Source organism: Anas platyrhynchos, chromosome 27 (assembly GCF_047663525.1).
Source record: "Anas platyrhynchos isolate ZD024472 breed Pekin duck chromosome 27, IASCAAS_PekinDuck_T2T, whole genome shotgun sequence".
NCBI lineage: Eukaryota > Metazoa > Chordata > Aves > Anseriformes > Anatidae > Anas > Anas platyrhynchos.
In genome coordinates this window covers 7,375,985-7,396,840 of record NC_092613.1, presented here as the reverse complement: position 1 = coordinate 7,396,840, position 20,856 = coordinate 7,375,985, and the positions used below count along the sequence as shown (strand labels likewise).

General features: G+C 39.1%; 1 protein-coding gene across 1 annotated transcript; it reads right to left on the bottom strand.

The window, feature by feature from the left end:
* Positions 1-406: 406 nt before the first annotated feature.
* Positions 407-20,846, bottom strand: ST7L (suppression of tumorigenicity 7 like). The gene is made up of 16 exons (XM_013094020.5): positions 20,569-20,846; positions 20,201-20,283; positions 19,396-19,555; positions 18,803-18,857; positions 18,036-18,151; positions 16,415-16,493; positions 15,622-15,776; positions 15,015-15,112; positions 14,255-14,369; positions 12,395-12,467; positions 11,606-11,708; positions 8,384-8,534; positions 8,155-8,247; positions 5,282-5,421; positions 1,149-1,220; positions 407-951 (listed from the first exon to the last, which is right to left on the bottom strand). The coding sequence occupies exons 1-15, from the start codon at positions 20,789-20,791 to the stop codon at positions 1,167-1,169; spliced, it is 1,698 nt and encodes a 565-aa protein (XP_012949474.2). The 5' UTR covers positions 20,792-20,846; the 3' UTR covers positions 407-951; positions 1,149-1,166.
* Positions 20,847-20,856: the final 10 nt, after the last annotated feature.

The following is a 20,856-nucleotide window of genomic DNA, read 5'->3' as shown; positions in this document are numbered from 1 at the left end:
GTTCACCTCTGCAGTAAACAGACCCTTGTGGCTGGTCCATATGTGAAGTAATTCCTTTGAAGAGTGCTCCACACCTCAGTTCTCTTCAAGACTTGATATCAACAATGATAGTACTTTTTCTTTGGACTAACACTTGAAAGTTCAGGTCTCCCAACGAGACTCCCGTGCACATACCACAATCACTTTTGGCAGTTTCAGAAATCATCCTGCTTTTCAAGGCAAAGGGATTTGAAAGACAAAAGATGTACAATTAAATCTAAAGAAATGATAATATGAAACAGAGGAGCTTATACTACAATTTCCTTGTGTAGCGCAAGCTTACAGGACACAGAAGAAACAAATCTTTCTTTGTACACTATAATCTGTATTAAAACAGAAGCTTATGAATACAACGAAACTCAGTGCGTTAAGAAGTAACATTTTAATAAAGAAAGCAGAGCCATACTTTGCTCTTAACAAATATTTTGAAAAAGGCTTACAAAATTAAATCTAAGCCAGTTATCTGGTGCGTCTGCAGCTGAGAAAGAAGTGTCAATGCTCAAAACATCTGCTCAATTTGTGTTCTCTCATTTCTCACAGAGGAAGTATTAGCTTCCTGTTGTACAAGCGATTAAGAGAGCAATGAGATTATTGCTCAACAAAAGCTATTTTCATAGATGACTACAGACGCCAAGACCGAAGAAGATATTCATACAGAAAGCACCATTACCAACATGGAAGCCTGTAAAAGACACCGCTTTGAAGAGCACAACTTTCTTTGTTGCCTCCCCACCTCGGTGTCAGCTAACCATGCCCAGTTGGTGCTGGCAGGGACACTTGTGGGAACAATGAAACCGAAGCGTTGTGGAAAGCATGCTCCGGTCAAACTGGAGCCAGCCGATGCCACAGACTGGGCAGCACGAGGACCTCGGTGTTTTCCATAGCGAAGGGTAAAAGGACAGTCCCAAAGAACTAGAAAAAAAGAACAAACAGATCACAGCAATAAATGAGCTCAAGTTCAAAACCCAATTTCCTTTCATAGGCTCAAGATATGAGCAAAGAAAACCTCTATCTCATAGTGTGTTGCTGCAGAGAAGTGTCTGACTTTAAAACCAAGACCACAAAAATAGAAACCTCTTCAGGAAGCTGCGGCTCTGAGCACAACTCACCTCAGGGACGTCCAGGGCTCAGCCGGAGGCCAGCACGCTGGGAGCACTCACGGGCCAAATCACTCGCAGCACCTAGGCAGAAGCAGGACACGTTAGGACGGCGTTTCTGTGCTGCCACCCTGCCAGCGCCCCGCGCTCACACCGTCAGTAACCAGACGGGGAGGAGGGCAGTGCATTGCCTTGTGTATTCAGGCACGGATTATTTACAGGTCATCGATCCAAACGTGGAAAAACTGAACAGACAACCCAGCGAGACCAGCCCATTCTTCCAGACAGGATCCATATTCTAGATGCCATCTAAACAGTTCCAGAAATAAAGATTAAGCTAAAACAAATGGCGCGTGCTCCCCTGCACCTTCTCAACCCATCCCCCCGGGCCTCGTCTTATCCTCACACAAACCCTCTTTTCATGAGGCAGCAGTGACAGGACTCATTTACTTTGAGGGTTTTACTTTGGCCCTCCTGGCTTCTATCATAACCTCAAATATTACATTAAAAAGGCTTTTAAAACATAACATTCACAACAGCGCAGGAGCTTTTCCTCGCAGCTAGCTTCTTCCCTGCCTGCGTGCGTGTGGCACCTTCACATTAAGTGCATGAGTTAAGATGTAGATTAGCAAGGCAAGAAACCTTTGCCCTTGGCATCGACACTCAGCTGTGACAGGAAACTTCAGGCTTTTTTTCTATGAAGTGTAGAACCACTCATTACACATTGGCAGGGAAGTGCACATCTCCAAACTATACACATTTTCTCTTAGATAAGCAAAAGACTCAAGTGTTTATAAATATGAAAAGTTCAGCAGCTGGCTAAAAAGTTAATTCTCCAGTCTCACTTAATGAGCTTTGGGGAAAGTGGTAGGGGGATTTGTTCAGAAAGTAAAGCAGATTGTCACAGAAAACAGGACTTGCCAGACTGGGCTCTGTTTAGTCCTATATTCTGTCTCTAGCTGCCTGCTATCAGGAGAAGGGCAAAGAATCCTCTAATGGGGAGCTACAGCACAACCAGGATGAAATATGTTTTTTCCTTATCTTGCAATCATAAAAATTAGCCAATTTTTAATTTAAGTCCCATGACTTCTTTCTTTGTTGTGAAAATATCAAGCAACCCATATCAAAATACTTTGGAACATGAATTGTCTTAGGACTTTGTCCAATTCCCTGCACAAGAACGTGTTTTCAGTAGGATACTGGAACACTGCTGTATTTTTTCAGTGCTTCAAAATGAACTAATACCAGTCTATTCCAGTAGCGTATATCGGAAAAAAGGTTAGGACTAAAAAAAACAAATGGGACTGACTTGTTCTTAAGTTAAGCACGTTAGTTGTTTTCGGGAACTTCTGAGCAGACTCTTTACGGTACCTTCTGTCCACTGTGTCTGCAGTATTCTCGACAGCAGGCTTCTCAGTGCCTTTGTCACGGTTCATAACAAGGAACTTTGCAAAAAGGACCTTTGCAACATCACCACTGCAAGATCCTAGACAGCTACCCAGCCGTCCACCTACTCAATTATTAAAAAAATAAAAATTCATACTGCATGGAAACAAGATCCGTTCATCTCGTTTTGACAGAAGGTGTTTTTCAGCTTGCTCAGTGAGCTGGACGTACTGCTGTCATCCATTCCTGTTCCTCCTCCCCTCTGTCACTTACCAAGGGAATTCCCAACAGCCACTGACCTGACTCAGGCTGTCAGTAACGGTGTCTCTGAGATCACAAATTTAGCTGAACCAAAGCAAGGCTGAGCCCTTCCCCACAGCACCCTCTGAAGCCCCTGCAGCCTTTTTGCAGATCATGGGTTCTCTGCCCCGTCACCACCTGAGTGCCTCCCGTGGCACATCTTCCCCTCCTCCTACAGCTGACCCATCTTAAAACTTGAGTTGCAAGAGAACTAATAAAGCCACAGTGGGCTCTAACTAGATGAGTAAATGCTCAGCACTTTGCAAGCATCAGTCCCTAGTGCCTAAAACCCTTCCACCTGCACAAAACACCCAAATCCCGCCGGCGCCTGCTTCCAGGACCAGCGACTACGATGGAAGGGCTGCCATCAGTTTCAGAGGGAGCTGAACTGAGTAGGTGCCAGTGCTAAAGTCTTTTGTTGATGGCGTATTAGGTTGTATACATTGGAACTAGCAAATGCTTCATTGTGATTTTTGGCCACTTGGAATATTTTTAGCAATTTGCCAAGGTTTACCCTGTGATTTATTACGGAGGAAACAAACTCAAGCACTAACAAATGAAAATATGTAAACTCAGACTTTTAAAGTCAATAGAAAGGTATTCAACTTCTTAAAGCTGTTTAGAGGCATGCAGTTCACTAGATTCAATTGTTGGAAACAACAGTTTAAGAAGCAACTGAAATATAATCTAAGTAGTCGTATTTAAATCAGTTACAGTGAAAACATCCATACGCACAATACTTTTCAATTGTCATTCTTAAAACCATGTGTTAGATTTGCTTGAAATTCAACAGCTCCAGAAATTTGCTAGAAATCTGTTTTATACCCCTTTTTCACTAAGGCCAAAGCGTTCCAAGTATCTACCGTCCAGAAGTTTATCATCTCAAATGATTATATTTAGTAAGTTAAAACATAATGTTATGAAATAGTACTTGAAATCATGAAAAACACAGGGGTTTTATTTTCATTTAGAAAGTTTAAAGCCCTGAAGTTACCTGCAGGTATAACACTAGATAAAGCACATATTTTTATCCCAGTACTCTTGGGTAGAGCAGGGTGTCATTAAACAGAAGTTTCCGTTTTCAGTACAAAATTCTTTTTAGGAAGAATTTCTTCAGAGACTGGTCAACACTGGAAGGGGCTGCCCAGAGAAGTGGTGGAGTCCCCATCCCTGGAGGTATTAAAGAGACGTGGATGTGGCACTCAGGGACATAATTTAGTGATGGGATTCAGAAAGTCAGGATGATGGCTGGACCTCTTGATTTAGGTCTTTTCCAACCTAGAAGATTCTATCAAAATTCATCTAGGTGCCATATACCTCCAAAGCACAAGACATAATGTTTTATGAAGTGTTAGCATTCACCACAGCACTATCTATAGCTAAAATACAGAAACAACTTGCAAAGGATCTGAGGCAATCCAGGAATAAAATTGAAAGTGTGAGTTTGATACTGAATATTGTTTCTTACAAGTTTTATGAATGGTTCTGAAAACAACAAGAATAGAATCAAGAGTACAATAACCTAATAAGGAAGACTATTAGTCAGAGCATGAACAAAATTTAACATTCTTTCTAGAATAGCAGAATACTGGAAGACAATGTCCTTCTCAGCAGCCAATCTCAATGGATCAATACAGAATTCACTCCTTTTCTGTTTACCTAACAATGTAATTTCCACTTTTGCCAGTATGAAACTAGAACAGTGAGTGGCAAGAAACCCTTCACCTGTCTGTCAATTGCTTGGTGGAATTATGCAGCAATATGCATGCTTCTTGATCATCTTTCCTGCTGAGCAAGCACTCTCCATCCTTTCCTACAGAATGTTAAATAAATACACTGCCAAATGACCAAACCTTGTGATTTTTTCCCCACATTTGGGCATGTCAATTGACATTCAAAATGCCATTATATAAAGCCAACTAACTTGTACAAAGTCTTTTTTTGGTGCAAGAAACCTAGCAGAGAGAACTTCACCAAGCAATTCTTTGTTAGCATAACATTTGACCTTGTATCTCTTTGGAAATCATACAACTTTGCTAATGCAGTCCTTACAGAATTAATCAAGCAGATAGTTAGACCCTAGTTACTAGGGATCCAGCCAATTATGAGCAGCACTGAAATTTGTCACTGGCATGTCCAACTACATTTTCTAACATAAAGATCAACAGAAACGTGGAGACGGGGCCCCACTCTCAGACCTGCATGATTTGGATGTTGTAGACTGGAATTACTAGCAAAGCTAGTAGCTGTCCAAGCAGCTTTTTTTTTTTTTTTTTTTTAACCAACAGTAATACTGCAGAAGGAAGCAGGAAGCATGCTAAAAAGCCCTATACCAAGCCCTGAACAGATGTAGTAAAACATGGCAAATGTCTGTGATATGGAAGCTGGCATCTTTGATTTTTAAAATACAAACACATGGGAAACGTTGGTAACATAGAAAAGACAGAGCCAATACTTACAGCTTTAGCAAAAATGACCATCAGCTCAGGAAACTGGTGTGTAAGGAGTGCAAGCATTGCTGAAAAGGAACACAGGCCTGCTGTGAAGTGGATGAAAAAGGGAAGTTCCTTCTGTGGGTAAACGGAGACTTCGTGAAATGCTGAAAAGGAAAAAAAAAAAATAAGAATATTGACATTTGATAATCAAAGACAGTTTTCTGAATTATTTTCATAGTCTTATGCTCAATTCCAGACTTACGGAATGCATAAATTCAGCATCAGGACTATTGTGCAGCACCCCATATTAAGTCCCAGGACTTTATTCAAACTTCTCAAAAATCTTCCCCCCATATCAAAGGTGCATCTTACTTATCATTAGTCAGTACACTTCCCAACCTTCTTTTTCACTTGCACGGAATTTATTTCTGAAGCATTTCAGCCTTAGATTTTGGTACTCTTTTAACAGGACAGAGGGAAGAGTTACACAATCCACAGGCTGTCAAAATTACCAAGATCATTTTAAACAATTCAGGTGTTTTCAACCACCTGAAGCATTAACTCTGTTATCTGCCCTTCCTGTGAGATCAAATGCACAGCATGTACAGAACCACCACCATGTTATATATCCATGCAAAGTAGCTCCTTAATACTTTTCAAAGATTTCTGGTTGGTAGACTACAGTAAATTTTTCAGAGCAGCTGACAGAGCAGACCTCAAAGCAAACAGTACCAGGACGAGGTTATAAATTCTCCACATAGCAGTTCCTTGCAATTTCCAATCTACGGTAACAAAATCACAAGAAGGTGATTAGAAAGGCTAAGGGGCTGGCATATGGAGCTTTCAGCACTCAAGACACTACAACTGGTTGCTAGCTGAGGACCTGCTTGGTGAATTTGCAATTACTTACCAGCCGTGAATACCTGCAGCTCTGACTTTCACCCAGTGATTTTGAATGGTTTTTAAATGAAGAAAAACCTTTCCACAGACATAGGTAATTATGAAAGGGATGCATATTTCTTCACAAGCTGGTTTTAAAATCTAACAAAAGCTTCAAAATTCAAGTATATCTTTTTGGAAAATACAAAAACACGATTGCACTAATTCTCACTGTATTTGTTTTACATTTTGTACTTGTAGGGTTTTGATACACAACAGACTGAAGTTTGAAGACGAATCCTCAGTTACTGGTTCTGAATGTTGGCACGTAAGGGAAGTTATCATTATAAAAGCAAGCCCAACAAAAGTGACTTGTGCTATTGCAATTCATAAGTGGCAGAGTATTGAGGTTCTGTTTTGCTTTTAAGTGTATGATTTTGGAGCACAACTAGGCAGAGCATTTGGAGTTCTATCTAGTCAGAGATGTTTAATGATATCCCAGAGATTATCAGTTCACTCATTAACAGACAATCAGCCCTACTATGCCACGATACAGTACGACAGCAACACAGTCTTTACTTGAAAAATCAAAGAAATTACTTTGTCTACTAAGGAATAAATGTCATGCTCTCATAGAATGTAGAATCTCACCTGATTTTTAAAACACAGAGATACACAATGTAAAGAAAGCCATAACCTAAGCTGGAAGGATTCCTTTTGCGCTAGTTTTTCCTACATTTGTTAGCTACAATCAAATCCAAAATAGGTAAGGACAACAAAACTCCATACGTTTACAGCCATTTGGGAATTGTCACTAGTCAGATCAATCCAGGATTTTTGCATTATTAATATGGCCAACATAATGTTTTAAATTTATCTATTTAAAGTAAAGTATCAAGATTTCTTGAGGAAGTACTGCAATAAAAGTGTTAAGATGATTTTATTTATGGGTAGTTTTATATTTAAAACATATCAGGAATGTGTGAATGATCGTGTTGAAATATCTGCATGTGTTGGTGTTTAATTATTCTGAGAAGTCTACAAGTTAGGGTTAGTCACTAACCGAGGAATTCCTTCTGCAATATCCTGCGTAAGTGAGAAACGAGTAATTTAAAGCAGTCTGGGGGCAAATTTAAATTACACATTTTAAATATAACTTCAAGTTTGTTAAATAGAAACACGTATGTGCAGTTTTGCTTTCCACAGCTGTGGTCTCAGTGGGTCTGATGGGGCTTTTGCAGTAGCTCTTTCCAGTCCTGCGGGACTTGTGTTTCTTCACAAAAGGAATTCTATTAGCATGTACAATAAAGGGTCCAATTCTAATTTATATTAATGCTATTTTTCTAAGTATGATGAGCATAGGCATTAATGGTTTATTTTCAGGTTGCCTTACCAAAGCAATAAAACTTGCAGGTTCATACTTCCATGAAGTAATCTCAAAGTACTGGACATTTGGAGAAGACTTACTTTTCAGTGTTAGTATAAATCTATAAAATGATCTAAATGGATAAAAATTTCCAAGAAGCGTAGTGTCCAACAGATTAGTATGTATCACTGAATTAGTGACAGAAAACAAAATAACATCCTGTGAAGATTCTCTGAAGGATCACAAACACATTCTGCTAGATACCTGAATGCAGGACTGAAAACAAGCATTCCCTCCTTGCTAAAAGGAAACAACTCCTCTACAACAGTTTTAAAAGTCATGGATTTTGTAAGTAATTTAAAGAACTGGTCCGTTTAGTTGCTGTTAAAAATTGCCAAATGTAGGCTGACAGTACCACACGCAGACTTTATCTTTGAAGAAGCCATGATGTTTTTACAGAACCAAGCTAATGTTTGGCCTACACACCTGTGATATGCTTAAGGACCGTTTGGGAGGGACATCAACAAATAGCTGAATCCCCTTCAAGGGAAGCTCTTAACTAAAAAACATTGTAAAGTAAATAAAGAACAGCACAAATTGAACACATCCTTCAGTTATGTTTTATTATCATTACCGCTTATAAACCACTTACTTGGCAACAGTTCTCTGTCTGCTGTTTCTGTGCAACTTGGATAGGGATAGAAAAGATGACCTTTCTCTAGTGGGTACGGGATCATCCTAAATGCTGAAAAAGAGCGAATGACATTAGATCTGTATCTGAATCGAGCGATCAGATTCTCACAAACAAAACCGATTGTGATTGAGGTGAATAAAAGGCAGAGATTAGCCTATTGTACAGCAAAAAAAGGAGAGATACTTACTGCCCTCCCATGTACAGTGCAGCAGATTTAGAGCCCCTTCTATTCTCTTCCAGTGCTGGAGATGAAAAAAGGCATATGCTACTGCCTCACTGTCCCCTCGTTTCAGGATATGCTCTGGAGGTAGAACCAAACTTTTCATTTCTAGTAAGTACTGAAAGTAAAAAAAAAAAAAAAAAAAAAAAAAAGAAAGCACACCTGGTTACATAGGATATTCCAAAATCCTTACTAATTGTGAAACAGGATCGCTTGAGGCATAGGTGAGCACCACACAAAGACCAGCTTCTACCTGCTGGTAACACAGCTCAATCCTGACACCAGTCAGGCAGCATTCATTTTCACAGCAAGTGAAAAGCAGCAAGTCACATCAGCATAGGCTCAAACCGGGGTTTTCATACGTACAGTATCAGAAAAAAGCACCTATGTCAAGGCAAAAAAAATTCTTGTGGAATATACACAAAGTATAATGATACATGTACAATAGCAATGAACTACAAGTTTAGGCTAATATAAAAATCGTATTTGTGCTGATCATTTTAGCAGTGCAAGTGTCAAGGTAGGAGGATAAATATTTGTTAGCTCCCAAGTATCAGCAGCGAATCAGAAAGCATCAGTATGCTAACCAAAGGAAGCATAAAAAGCTAACCCCAAAGTCTTATTTTAATGTGGTTTTTCAGTGCTATCACAAAGAATCTCTGCTTTCATTTTTTTTCAGTTCCAACTTTTCCCCACATCAGCAGAATGTGATGCACAGAAGGGTTAAAGAACACAAGGATTTTCCATTTTCCTTGAAGCATAGGACATGCAATTTTGCTTCTTCACATTGTATTAAAAAAGAGAGATATTCCTTTTGAACTTCACTTTAAAAAGCAGATGAGTATTTTTGAAAGAATTGATGGTTTCAGCTCTAGTATGTACCTGTGGGTTGGTTTCTCCCAGCATACAGTGTCTCATTCAGTAACAGCCAAAGCTAATCCACATCTTTGATCAATGTAGCTGGCAATTCCTTTGACTGTCTCCCAAAGTGTAAGAATGCAGCTAACTCACCGATTTATTTCAGCAGATGCCACAAACTATGAGATTATTTACTAATCCATTTTGAGGACTTAACTTTTCCCATTCAGATTCTTGAAGGAATGTAGTAGGGGTTGTGCCCCGGCCAAATAAAGCACATTTACTGCCTGGCTAGGTTTTTCTCTTAGTGCCTTGGGCCCACACTCTGGAGGGTAATATTCTTGCTAATCCCCTCTAATCTTCTTCATTTTTTTTTTTTAACACAGTAAAGGATCACTCACACAGGGCTGCTGTGGGAAAATGGTCTCAAATATCTGCCCTTTGACCTGACTCCTCATCTCTCCCCAGTGCCCAGTTTTCAATAGCCCTAACCACTTTAAGGGAATACAAAGTCATGATGAAGCCCCACTGCAAGTATTGCCACAACATCCTGATGCTAAACTCTATGTTTGGGTGGTCATCTGTAACACCCAAATGTTACTACATAACCAGCAAAATTCCAGAATCTGGAAGGTTTTAATGTCCATACTTAACCATAAAACAGTCAAGGTATTAGCACTGAAAATGTTGGGTTTTTTGTTTTGTTTTGTTTTCCTCAGATTTCAGAAAGTCATTCTACCCAATAAAAATTTAGAAGATACTCAGAAGATGATTGGAAATGAGTATTTCACACATTATCATAATGCAGTTACAGATCTCTAATTGGAAATGGCTTTAGAGCACCATTTTTCTAGCACTAGAAAATGCTTTCCTTACTTTCCAAACAAAACCCATCCTTTGAAAACCATAACTGAGAGCAAAGAGAAAAAGACACCCTTTTCCTTATGCAAAATGTTATGTGTAAAGAAAACCACTTTCATTGGATACAGGAGCAAAGGGATTTCTACTTTCTAAGTTCATTTATTTTCAGCCTATGGATCAGAACAGATTGCAAATTCAAAAACCAGTTTTTCTTCCCTGATAGCCCACTGCAATCTCCTAGGCATGCTATTGCACTTGTTTGTAACCTTCCTCTCTGCCTTTTTATTATTTGACTGGGAGAATTTCAGAACTCCGTGGAGTTCTCAATAAAATTCTGCCATGCAGTCTAATAAAGTAGTGTTTCAAGGTAACATCGTAATAAAAAACTCACCAAGAAAACCGGACAGATACAATTAGAAGGGAAGATCAAATTACTGGAACCTGGATTCAGTTTCCACAATTGTTTGTAAAACTACTGAGCATATTTTGCAAACAGCCTGTCTGAAATTATATCTAACTTCTTTAAAAAGGTGTATGAGACTCCTGAAATAACTGAAGGACAAACAAAACTTAAAAAAACTTTTAGACGATGATAATGCGTTATAATCTTCTTCCCCTAAAGGCAGAGGCAAAAGAAAAATCTGTCTGAGACTGTCTGAAATGAACTTGCTACGCTCTTGATCAGTCATGCAAACAAGCAGCAATTTCTCCCAGCAATTAGCTTCCCCAGTGCACATTCTATTGGATTGGACAGGCAGACAGAACAGAGTGGTTGGATAATTCGAGCCTTCATAGCAATAGTCATCCGGACTCCACGATCATTTGCAGAGGATTAGGTCCAGAACTAAGCCAACCTTCTGCATTCAAGGTTTCAAACTGAACACATAGATATTGCTAGTACAGTAAAAAGCCACATAGAATTTTATTTTCACACTATGCTCAGTGGAATCCACACCTTGGCCACTTCACGTAACGACGTTAAACGTAGAAGTACTGATTCTTATTCTTGTTTAAAAACAAAGAGTAAGTGACAGATCTACCACTAACCAGAGTACCGCAGCCTTACCTCTAAGCATAACATCTAAGTATTTTGCAATACTATGAGTGGTCATTGTTTGGTGAACTTAACTTGGCTCAGGGATTTTAAATGCCTAAATTTGTATTTGTTAATATTTGCCCTTACCCAACAGCAGGCCCTCAGTAACACATTACTAGATTTTCCAACAGATTAGACAACTTTTTTTTTTTTTTTTTAAACAACACTACTAGAACATAAGCTATTACAAAAAACTAATTCTAGCAACCAAACCTTTATGATATAAATACTAGATGGTTTAATAACTCAAGCGCCAGAATTATAATCAACTTCAGGGAAACATGAGGCTAAAAAGGCTCAAACAAGATGTTAACATAATATGAGTTCTTTTAGAAAACAATAACGTGGTCCAATAGCAAATAAAATACTCTTACCTTTGGAACATGAGGGTTAAATTCCACAGCTCTGTGAATTGCTTCCACGGCATTTATTTCTGCTGTACTAAGCCCTCTTTTGGAGGCAGTTTCTGGGGAGAACCTAAAGAGGAAAATTCGTATTGAACAAAAGTAATAAATAATAAAAGCCATCCAGATGTTTATTTTCTTTATAAGCTTGGAGTTCATTAAAAATTGACTGATTCATCAAGATAGATAAATGCTTCTAGGAGACAAACATTCATGCTAATTTAGGTATCTTGACTGTCATCCAAGCCCATATGACAAAGATATGTCAAACTTCTTGAAATTTCATGTCAATTACCCAAGTGATTGAGTGCCCAAGTCTTTCATAAGATTGATAGAATATCAGCTAGCAGGACTTAAAGCTCAAATCAGCTGCATAAATGGATCAGAATGAAAGTGAAATGCCACAAAACCCACCACAATTACCTATCACCCAGTCCACAAATTAAAGAACTGATGAATGCCACAAGCAAGATACTGAAAACAACATTTATACAAAGGCACACATGCACATTGGTCTTCAAAAAAATACCTTCACCTGTATTAACTCTATGGATGATTAAAATAAACCTTAAATTATGCTTAACTATACAAAACTATACAGCTAATTATTATACATAACGACATGCATATTAAAATATGCACAAATTGATATTAGAAATAAAAATGTTACGTATTGGATTTTGACCTTTTAAATTCGTATTTTGCAGCGTGACCCAAGATTAGCAACAAACCACTGTTTTCACAGTTGTGCTTGCTTACCTTTCTGAAACAGCTCTGGCTTTTAACAGGGCTGCTGTGTAACATATGGCTGCTGATTTTGGAAGACTAATATCTATGATAAAATAAAACAATTGGGCTGTAAGATTTTAAGGCAAGACAAACATTTGCAAATCCATTTCCTCTGAGCTTTGAGATTTTTATTTTGGTACACCATACAATAAATGTAACATCTGAAACATTTCAGCTTTGATTAGAAACTTTGAATTTCTGTGCACAAGTCTTCTTTCTGGTCACCAGTCAGATAAAAACTCAGAGCTGTAGTTAGATGGTAAAGAGACTAAAACAAAGCAAAACACTGAAACTGAATTCAAAGAGAAACGTGTGTATACACTTAAGAACAGTGTGCTTGTCCTGTATTAACCCACAAAGGTTTAAAATAAGCCTCCAATCTTTACCTAATTTTGCAACATTAACATGGAGTTTTACAAAATACTGAGAGACTGACTAGAAGCCGACCAAAAAAATATTACATTACAGACAGGTAGACAAATTTTAATGAGAACACAATTTCCATTCTTTTCCAGTTGCATAGGAAAAAATTCTATTAGTTGTAGGTTTTATAGAACATCTGAGGCCAAGTTTGAGTTGACAATTATAGATTAGAATGTTAGCACTCCACGGTACAAGTTTACTTTAAAAGCAGACAAAGTCTGGGGTCTAATTCCCAAGTACCATGTTGTGTATAGTCAGATGGCTCTTGCTTTTTTTGTAAATCCCATCCTGGGCTTGTCCATCACTTACTAGAAGTCTGGCTGTCGTGTCAAGCAAAACACAGGGAGGCTATGGAGAGTTTGAAGTTCATACTCATTTTTCCAGATGCTTAGAAAAAAATCAGAAACCTTTTCTTAAGAAAAGTGTCACAATTTTTGATGCTAAGATAAAAAAGTACCAGGAAAAAAAAGCAAATGTTCGTTAAATTAATAAAAACCCACACAGAAGAACATAGATGATCAAATAAAAGAAACTGGGAGCTAGCGTGACCACATAAAATGGGCACAGAATTTTGACAAGAACATATTTTTTTTTATTCCCTGAAGCTATAAAGAACAGAAACACAAGAGAGGACATATCGACTCCTTAAGGGCATTGAACAATTGCCAAAAACATCCTGCTTCCATGTTCCTCCATTTTAGAGATGATTTAATGGACAGATTTGACAGCAGCAATTTGTACACTAATGATGTGGGCATTATCTAGGTGACAGAACTCTGAGGACAGTAAGGAAGTAAGGATATACTTTATTAGCCTTTCTCTAGACTCGTACAACACCTGAAATGTATTACTCCAGATGCAAAGTGAAAGCAAACCACTGCCACTTAATGAACGAGAGCTTGTATACCACTAATCTCTGGCAAGCAGCATGCTTGTATGTCACTAATCTCTGGCAAGCAGCCTCACTATTACAGAATCTTGAGGCCAAGACTGGAACACAACAGAAGGGAAGACTACCTTTTTCAGCCTATTTACATCAATTACTTAGGAGGCCATGTGCTAACTGAGAAAGGCTGATGAAATTAGGCATAACCATGGATGCAGAAGAGATTAAAAATTAAAATAATCCTTGAGCTGAGGCAAAGTGAGCTCCAAGATATCTTTATGAATTAGTGTTAACTTAACATAAAAGGTGTGCATGGGTTGTAAGTCACCTACATTTGAGCTCACAATTCAAAATAAAAAGAAACAACCCACGCTCTGGAAACACCTACTTGTTGCTGATGAAGGGAATCTAAGTCAAAGAGCTGAGATACTGGTTAGACGTCTGCTTTCGGACAGGCAAACCTTGCCAGTTCACCTATGCACTCACACAAAGCCACCAGTATTTCCCAGTATATCACTTACCATCATACTTTGCTAAAACTGCCTGGACATCTGCGTAAGCCTGTAACTCCAGTAGCGCCTCCAGGAGGTTTTCGTGAATATTCAGCATGCTGAGAAGTGGAAACTCTTTCATTAACTGCAAATGAGTAAAGAGAAATAAATTAGGCACATACGGATTTTCACTTGAATCCCAGAAATATTTAATAGAAAATCAGCATGATAATTTAAGCTTTTTCAATGTTCTTTTCTCTTCTAGCATTTGGAAGTGGCGTGTAAACGACATGAAAAGTATTGCATTATTTCTACCTTACAGTCACCAGGTTTTTCCTCTATTCACCTACTAGAAAATACATATACCAAGGTTCACAAAACATGCTCTCAGCCCAGATTTGCGTATCTCCCACAGTGGGTTGATTTGGTCAGTAACACTTTCCCATGTAAAAACAGCCTATGATAAATCTTTGGCAAGTGAAAGAAAAATTAGGAGGACGCATAAAGCTGGCTGTTTTGACAGGTTAGTTGTTAAGCCAAGCACAAAGGAAACTGGACAACAGAGCTTTGAACTTACGACATTATATAACAAAAATTTGAACCTCAGATATGATAAATAAAAAAAAAAAAAACTTTTCAAAAAAATCATAAATCGTGATGTGCAAATCTCACTGGGAAATAATTCAATTAGATTTACTATGATGCCTACAAAAGGATTTTAAACCAACAGTTTGAACGATGTGGCTGAAAACAATAGGAGTTGCTCCCATTTTTTTTTCTAAGTACTCACATCTCTCATCATTTTGACTGCTTCTCGTATTCTTCCAAGTTTTCTTGCACACATAGCTAGTCTTCTTTTCACATACACCAGTACATTGGTGTCTCTTCCTGATGAAAAAGAGGAAAACAATCTATCAGTTTTAACCCTTTACTCTTCCTCTCCCAGAAACACAACAAAAATCCCACAACCTTCTTCCTAAACATATGTAAAAGCAAAACATAATCACTACTGCTGTCCCAACCAAAGCCTGTCTAGACTAATCCCAGAAACTTTTAAATAGGCTAAATAATATTTTTTTTTTCCAAATCAGTGGTGTAAAAACAGAAGATGCTATGGCCAAATACTACTTGTTCCATTAGCCTGCTCTACCTATCCTGCTTTCCAAGACAGTAACGCATCCAGCCTCAGCAAGACAACCTGTGATGAATACACAGCACAACTGCCACTTTCTAGATGCATTTGGGTACTACATAAGATCATAGAGCACATGCATAAGCATACTAAAACAGCAGGAAGTGCCTCACTGAATTGAAAAGCAAACTAGAATCGCTAATTATTAATTTAGTTGTATGTTTCTGCTCACACAAAAATAAGTTTTTGATTTAAAAGTGCTTACTCAGCTGTGCTTCATGCTGTGGACTTTGGGAATGGCAGTTCTGAGACTTTCTGTAAATCATTTCTCCTGCTTTCAGAGCCTGCTTAAAGTACTTCTCAGCATCTACAATAGTTGTTGCTTCTTCCTCTGCTAGAAGAACATATGCAGTGGCACAACTGTAATAAGGAAAAAAGCCACGGATCATTTGGAGGGACAAAATTCACTATTTTTGAATAAGTATAGAAGAATCAGAAACAGGGAGTTTTCACGTACGTTAAGTATCTAAACATTGACAATATTAAACTGCCAGATTATTAACTGAGTAATGTTAAAATTAGTAGCTCTATCCAGTAGATAGACCTAATTACACAAAAGCAGCCAGAGTACATAAAGAAATGGATCAGAGAAGTGCATTGGATTCTTTCATTTATGTTGTATGAGTATTTTTAAATCCCTTACAGGAATGGCATCTATGAACCTCAAATACAGCGTTACCACAATGCCACCACTGACACACGTATGATCTCATATTCAATTTAGACTCTTCCACTTCAGTATAAGATTTCTCCTTTGTTATTGCTATGGAATCTTTTCTAATAAAAGTGGAGAACAAAAACTATTTTAAAATTTAAAATAGTTCAATACTTGAATGTAACTTACATCCATGTGTGTAATTCTCACACTCAGAAAACCTCCTTCAGCTGTGCAGAACTTTGCTAATTATTATTAGAAGACACTGACAGTGAGCTCAACATGAATCCATTTATTCTTACAGATTAGAAACAAAGCAAATGATCTTATACTCTAAACTTACTCATTGTTCAACTCTAAAGCCTGATACGCAGCTTTAATCCGGGCTTGAGGGTTTCTCTCTCGCCATGCTTTCTGCATTACTGTTGCAAAAACATTTAAAGACTGGTGAGACACAGACAGGCTGGGGAAACAGCTGGTAGCAAAGCAGAAAAGGCGAGGCAATACTGGCTGCTCAAGTCTCAATTCTGCATTAACACCGACTTCTACTTTGCAAATTCCTGTTTTCTGTGTAACTGTTGTAGGTAATACTAAATAAAAGTTTTAACTCCTGCAAGAGCTTCTACCAAAAGCAGCAGAACCTTCTCATGTCACAAACCTAATCTGAGATAGCAACACCATCAGGAAGATTATTCACTGACCATTTGAAAACTCCTACACTGAGAAGCAAAGACAGCTTACATAACCAGACAGATGTACAATTTCTAAATTGCTACAGATTTTGGAAACATTTCCCAAGACTTGTTGAAAGCTTGGCAGGAGTGATCATTAAACACAGGTTCTTGCACAGACCTGCACAGAATTTTAATTTAAGCTTTCAAACAGAGCTTCAAAGAAACAATGGTAGAGGTAAGCGCTGTGTTGCACAGGCATACTTTAAGTATGAAATACGCATAAAATGCTTCAGTATTGAGACAGCTGCCAGATAATAAAGGGTTAAACAGCTTTTTTCTAAATTTACAAAGCATATCAGAGTGGCGTAGCCAGATGGCAAAGCCAATTCAATATACACTATATTACCACCTTATTAGAAAGCGTTACAGGAAGCAACTAAAAAGGGTGAAATCTATCCCTAAACCTTCCCCCACTATTCTTCCATTAGGGAAGAATGGGAATCCCAAACTGGAAGCCAGTTTCTAGCAAAAAACACTCAACTTACTTATAGCTACCATTTTCAGTGCAGAACTAACAGCTTTCACACCAAGTAACAGTTCTGAAATAAGTCCAAAACCTTACGTTCGTGGAATTACATATCTGGCCTATCTCAAAGTATGATAAGAAAATTGAGGAATCTATACATGTTTCTTTTGGAACAAAACCTTCTGCTGTCCAGCAAGAACACCATGGAAAAATGTTTGAGTTTTCTTTTGGAAACAAAATATTAGTCTTGGCTTCGTAAGCGAGACAATACACTCCATTTGTGAAACAAAAACACATCATTCATATCAAACATGTCACAGCTAGCTGACGCGTAATGCTTCCGGAACTTGACAAATTGGTAATAGCTAACACCTAGTCTGACAATAACCAGGTAGAGAGCATACTCTGCACTAAACATTTGGAATACAATGACAAAACAATGGAGACTGCACTATTCATTATTGTAGTTCAAATAAGACCACTTCATTGGTTACTGAAAACCTGAACAGTATTCTCAACATCAGGTTGTTAATTATTTAAAAAGCGTGAGACCTTAAAACATGTCAGGATCCTGATAGTCTTAGATAAAGCACAAAGTAAAAAACGTCTTTTCTCTGACACCACCTATTAAAGCTCCTAGATAGTAGAGAAAGGCTATTGCAGAAAATATTTGACATGACAGCTTGCACTACCTTGAAGCGTATTAAATATAGCCACTTTACACACTCCAACTGTTATGTGTCTTGTGCATACGACACTGGTACCTGTATCTGAAGGCCGGAGGGCATCTGTGTCACACGTGAAAAAGTTCTGATGGTCTTGAGCAGACAAATTCATGTCATAGTATGTAAGGGGCTCCTTCCCAGTCACCCACGTGTATCTTTCAATGGGAGAAAGTTCAGTAAGATGCATTGCTGATGCAAAGGAGGATATCTGATGTACTTAACAACAAGCTAGTGCAGATTTTATTATTATTATTAATAAAAGACTGGAGTTACTAATCAGAAGTTTTCAAGTGCTCCTGTTCCATAATCTTAACAGTTTCCCAGCAGGCTTCCTGCAGAAGGAAAGTCTTTTTGAGGCTGAAGTCCTAATCAACTTGAAAAACGGCTTCCTATGAAGCAGCTTTTTCTACAAAATAACACTAGGAGACTTAAATACAGTTGTATCTGTTTAATAAGAGACATTTAAGATTCGGAATCAGTCTCAGCCTCTGAATAAAACAGTAACAGCTGTAAGATCATGACTTTCATAGTTTTTGAAAGAAGATGAAAATAATTCCGGGAATACTTTTCTCCTACTTTACTCTCAAATAAATGATGATATTTACAATAATATTTGCATTCTTAACATTGAAACTGCCAAAGCTTGGAGAGGTGCCTTTTAAACACAAGATTGGCATCAATCACCCCTATAATCTCACAGGTTTCAGCTGTCTCCCAATATTACTAGTTCAAGCCCTGCAGAGAAGTCATGTGTATGCTCCCAGTTAATTTTAAAAGCGTACAATGGAAAGTAAGATAGTTAATACCTGCTATACTCTGCCCCTCTGAAAAGATTAAGAGGATTTCGCCACACCTTGCACTCTGAAAAGAAAGTATTTACTGAGTTAAGAGCAGAAATATTACCACCTTGATTTAAAATGCAGTAATGCAAATGCAATCTTACTTTAAAAAGCAATTTTTATCTTAGGTTTATTTGACCTGAGCACAATCATATAATCTTTATAATCTCCCTGAATTTCTCCTATCACTTAAATATTTTTGCTCCCCACCATTGTTGTGGTACAAAAGCACATGTGGGAAAGATTAAAGAGTGCCTTTTACATTCAAGCAATATTACCTTGCACATGTTTAGAATAGCTAATACCTAATGTTCCTTAAACAGTTTTAGCTGAACGTGTGAGATATTTTCTAGATGATGTTTTTAATAATGAATGTTTTAGATCAAAGATACATTATCACTTGATTTCTTTTATCGTATTAATAAAACGCATTGTAAGGCAGAGGCCTTTCCCCAGCTGCTACAAGCACTAATGCTGAGTCAAAGCCATTTAAAACTCAACTCATTTGAACCAGTCGCCTGCAAGCTTAATGAAAGCTGTTGGGACACATTAACAATCACCTGGCATATTCTGCCTGTTTGCCTCATTCTCTCCAACTGAGAACGCTGCTGGTGCTGGAGGGCTGTTTTCCACACCACCAATGAGGGGCCTCAGATGACTCACAGATACCTGCTCGATGAAAGAGGTGCCATATTTTCGGAAATGCCACCACTCAAATACCTGTTATGGGAGAGAAAAGCATCAGAAATTTCCTTAGGGAACACCCTTTCAACATAAACATCAGAGATGAAAAGTAAATTGCACAGAACGAGGACATCCCCTTGCAAATTATTACAGACAGGACCGATCTACATACAAATTAATACTAATTATCTGTTTTGGGCCTGTCTTGTCATGTGGAATTACCCCCATAACATAGAAGAGATTGGAAAAAAACATAAATATTAGCCTAATCATATCACTCTCCCCCCAGGTTGTTAGGATAACTCCTAAACCCTTTCAGAAAGTGCCTTGATCTTATACACCAGTGCTGTACAGGGAAATTGCACCCGCAGGCACAACGTGGACATAGCTTTTTCACTTTACAAAATTAATCCCAAATAACAAAGCACGAAATGGACAGCTAAAAGAAGCCTGAGTTCCTTAAAACAGATTCAAGTTATTTTCCTCAGATTCACCTAAGCATACAAGATGCACAGTAAAAGGGTACTTGTAATAAAACTGAAAAGATGCTCGGCAGCAAGCTCCTTTGTAGTACAAAGGCACCCTCTAGAGTCCGACAGCAGCCTGCTGCCTTTCCCCTTAGCCAAAGCACCTCGGAGGCGCTGGGTTTGTCCCAGGAGCGGGGCACAGCGCGCTACTTACAAATATCAGCCCAGATATGAAAGAGGAGGTCACTGTGAGGGCAAAGTAGAACTTTGGAGTCAAAGTGCTTAAGAACACAGTCACTGCGAAGAGATACAAAAACAAACAATGAGTAGAAGCGAAAACCACAAGGAGCTTTTTATTAAACACCGCGTGAAGCGCCACACAAACGCGGCGCAGCCCACATCGCCTCACGGATCGGGTTACTTTAACGGAGAGCCCTTTTAACTTATTCCCGCCGCTCCGTCACCGTGACGGCTGACAGGCTTCAACGCGACCCCCCCAACAAAAAATCGGTGTAAAATCCCACCGGGGCCGGTGTCAAACCCCAACAGGACCCCCTCGGGCAGCTCCCCCCCGGCTCTCACCGGCGGCCAGCCCGTCGCGGAGGCGCAGCGGCAGGCGCAGCAGGGCGTACAGCAGCCCGAGCCCGGCGGCCGCGGCCAGCAGCCCCCGAGCCCAAGGCGCCGCCGCCGCCGCCCTCCGCCTCAGCTGCTCCCAGCGCCTCAGCGCCGCGGCCGCCCCGGGACACGGCGGCCCCCGCCCGCTCCCGGTCCCTGTCCCCGTCCCGGTGCCGCCGCCGTCCGCCATGGCCGCCGCCACAGGGGGGACGCCGGGAAAGAGGCGGAGCGCGGCGGGGGCCGCCCTCAGAGCTC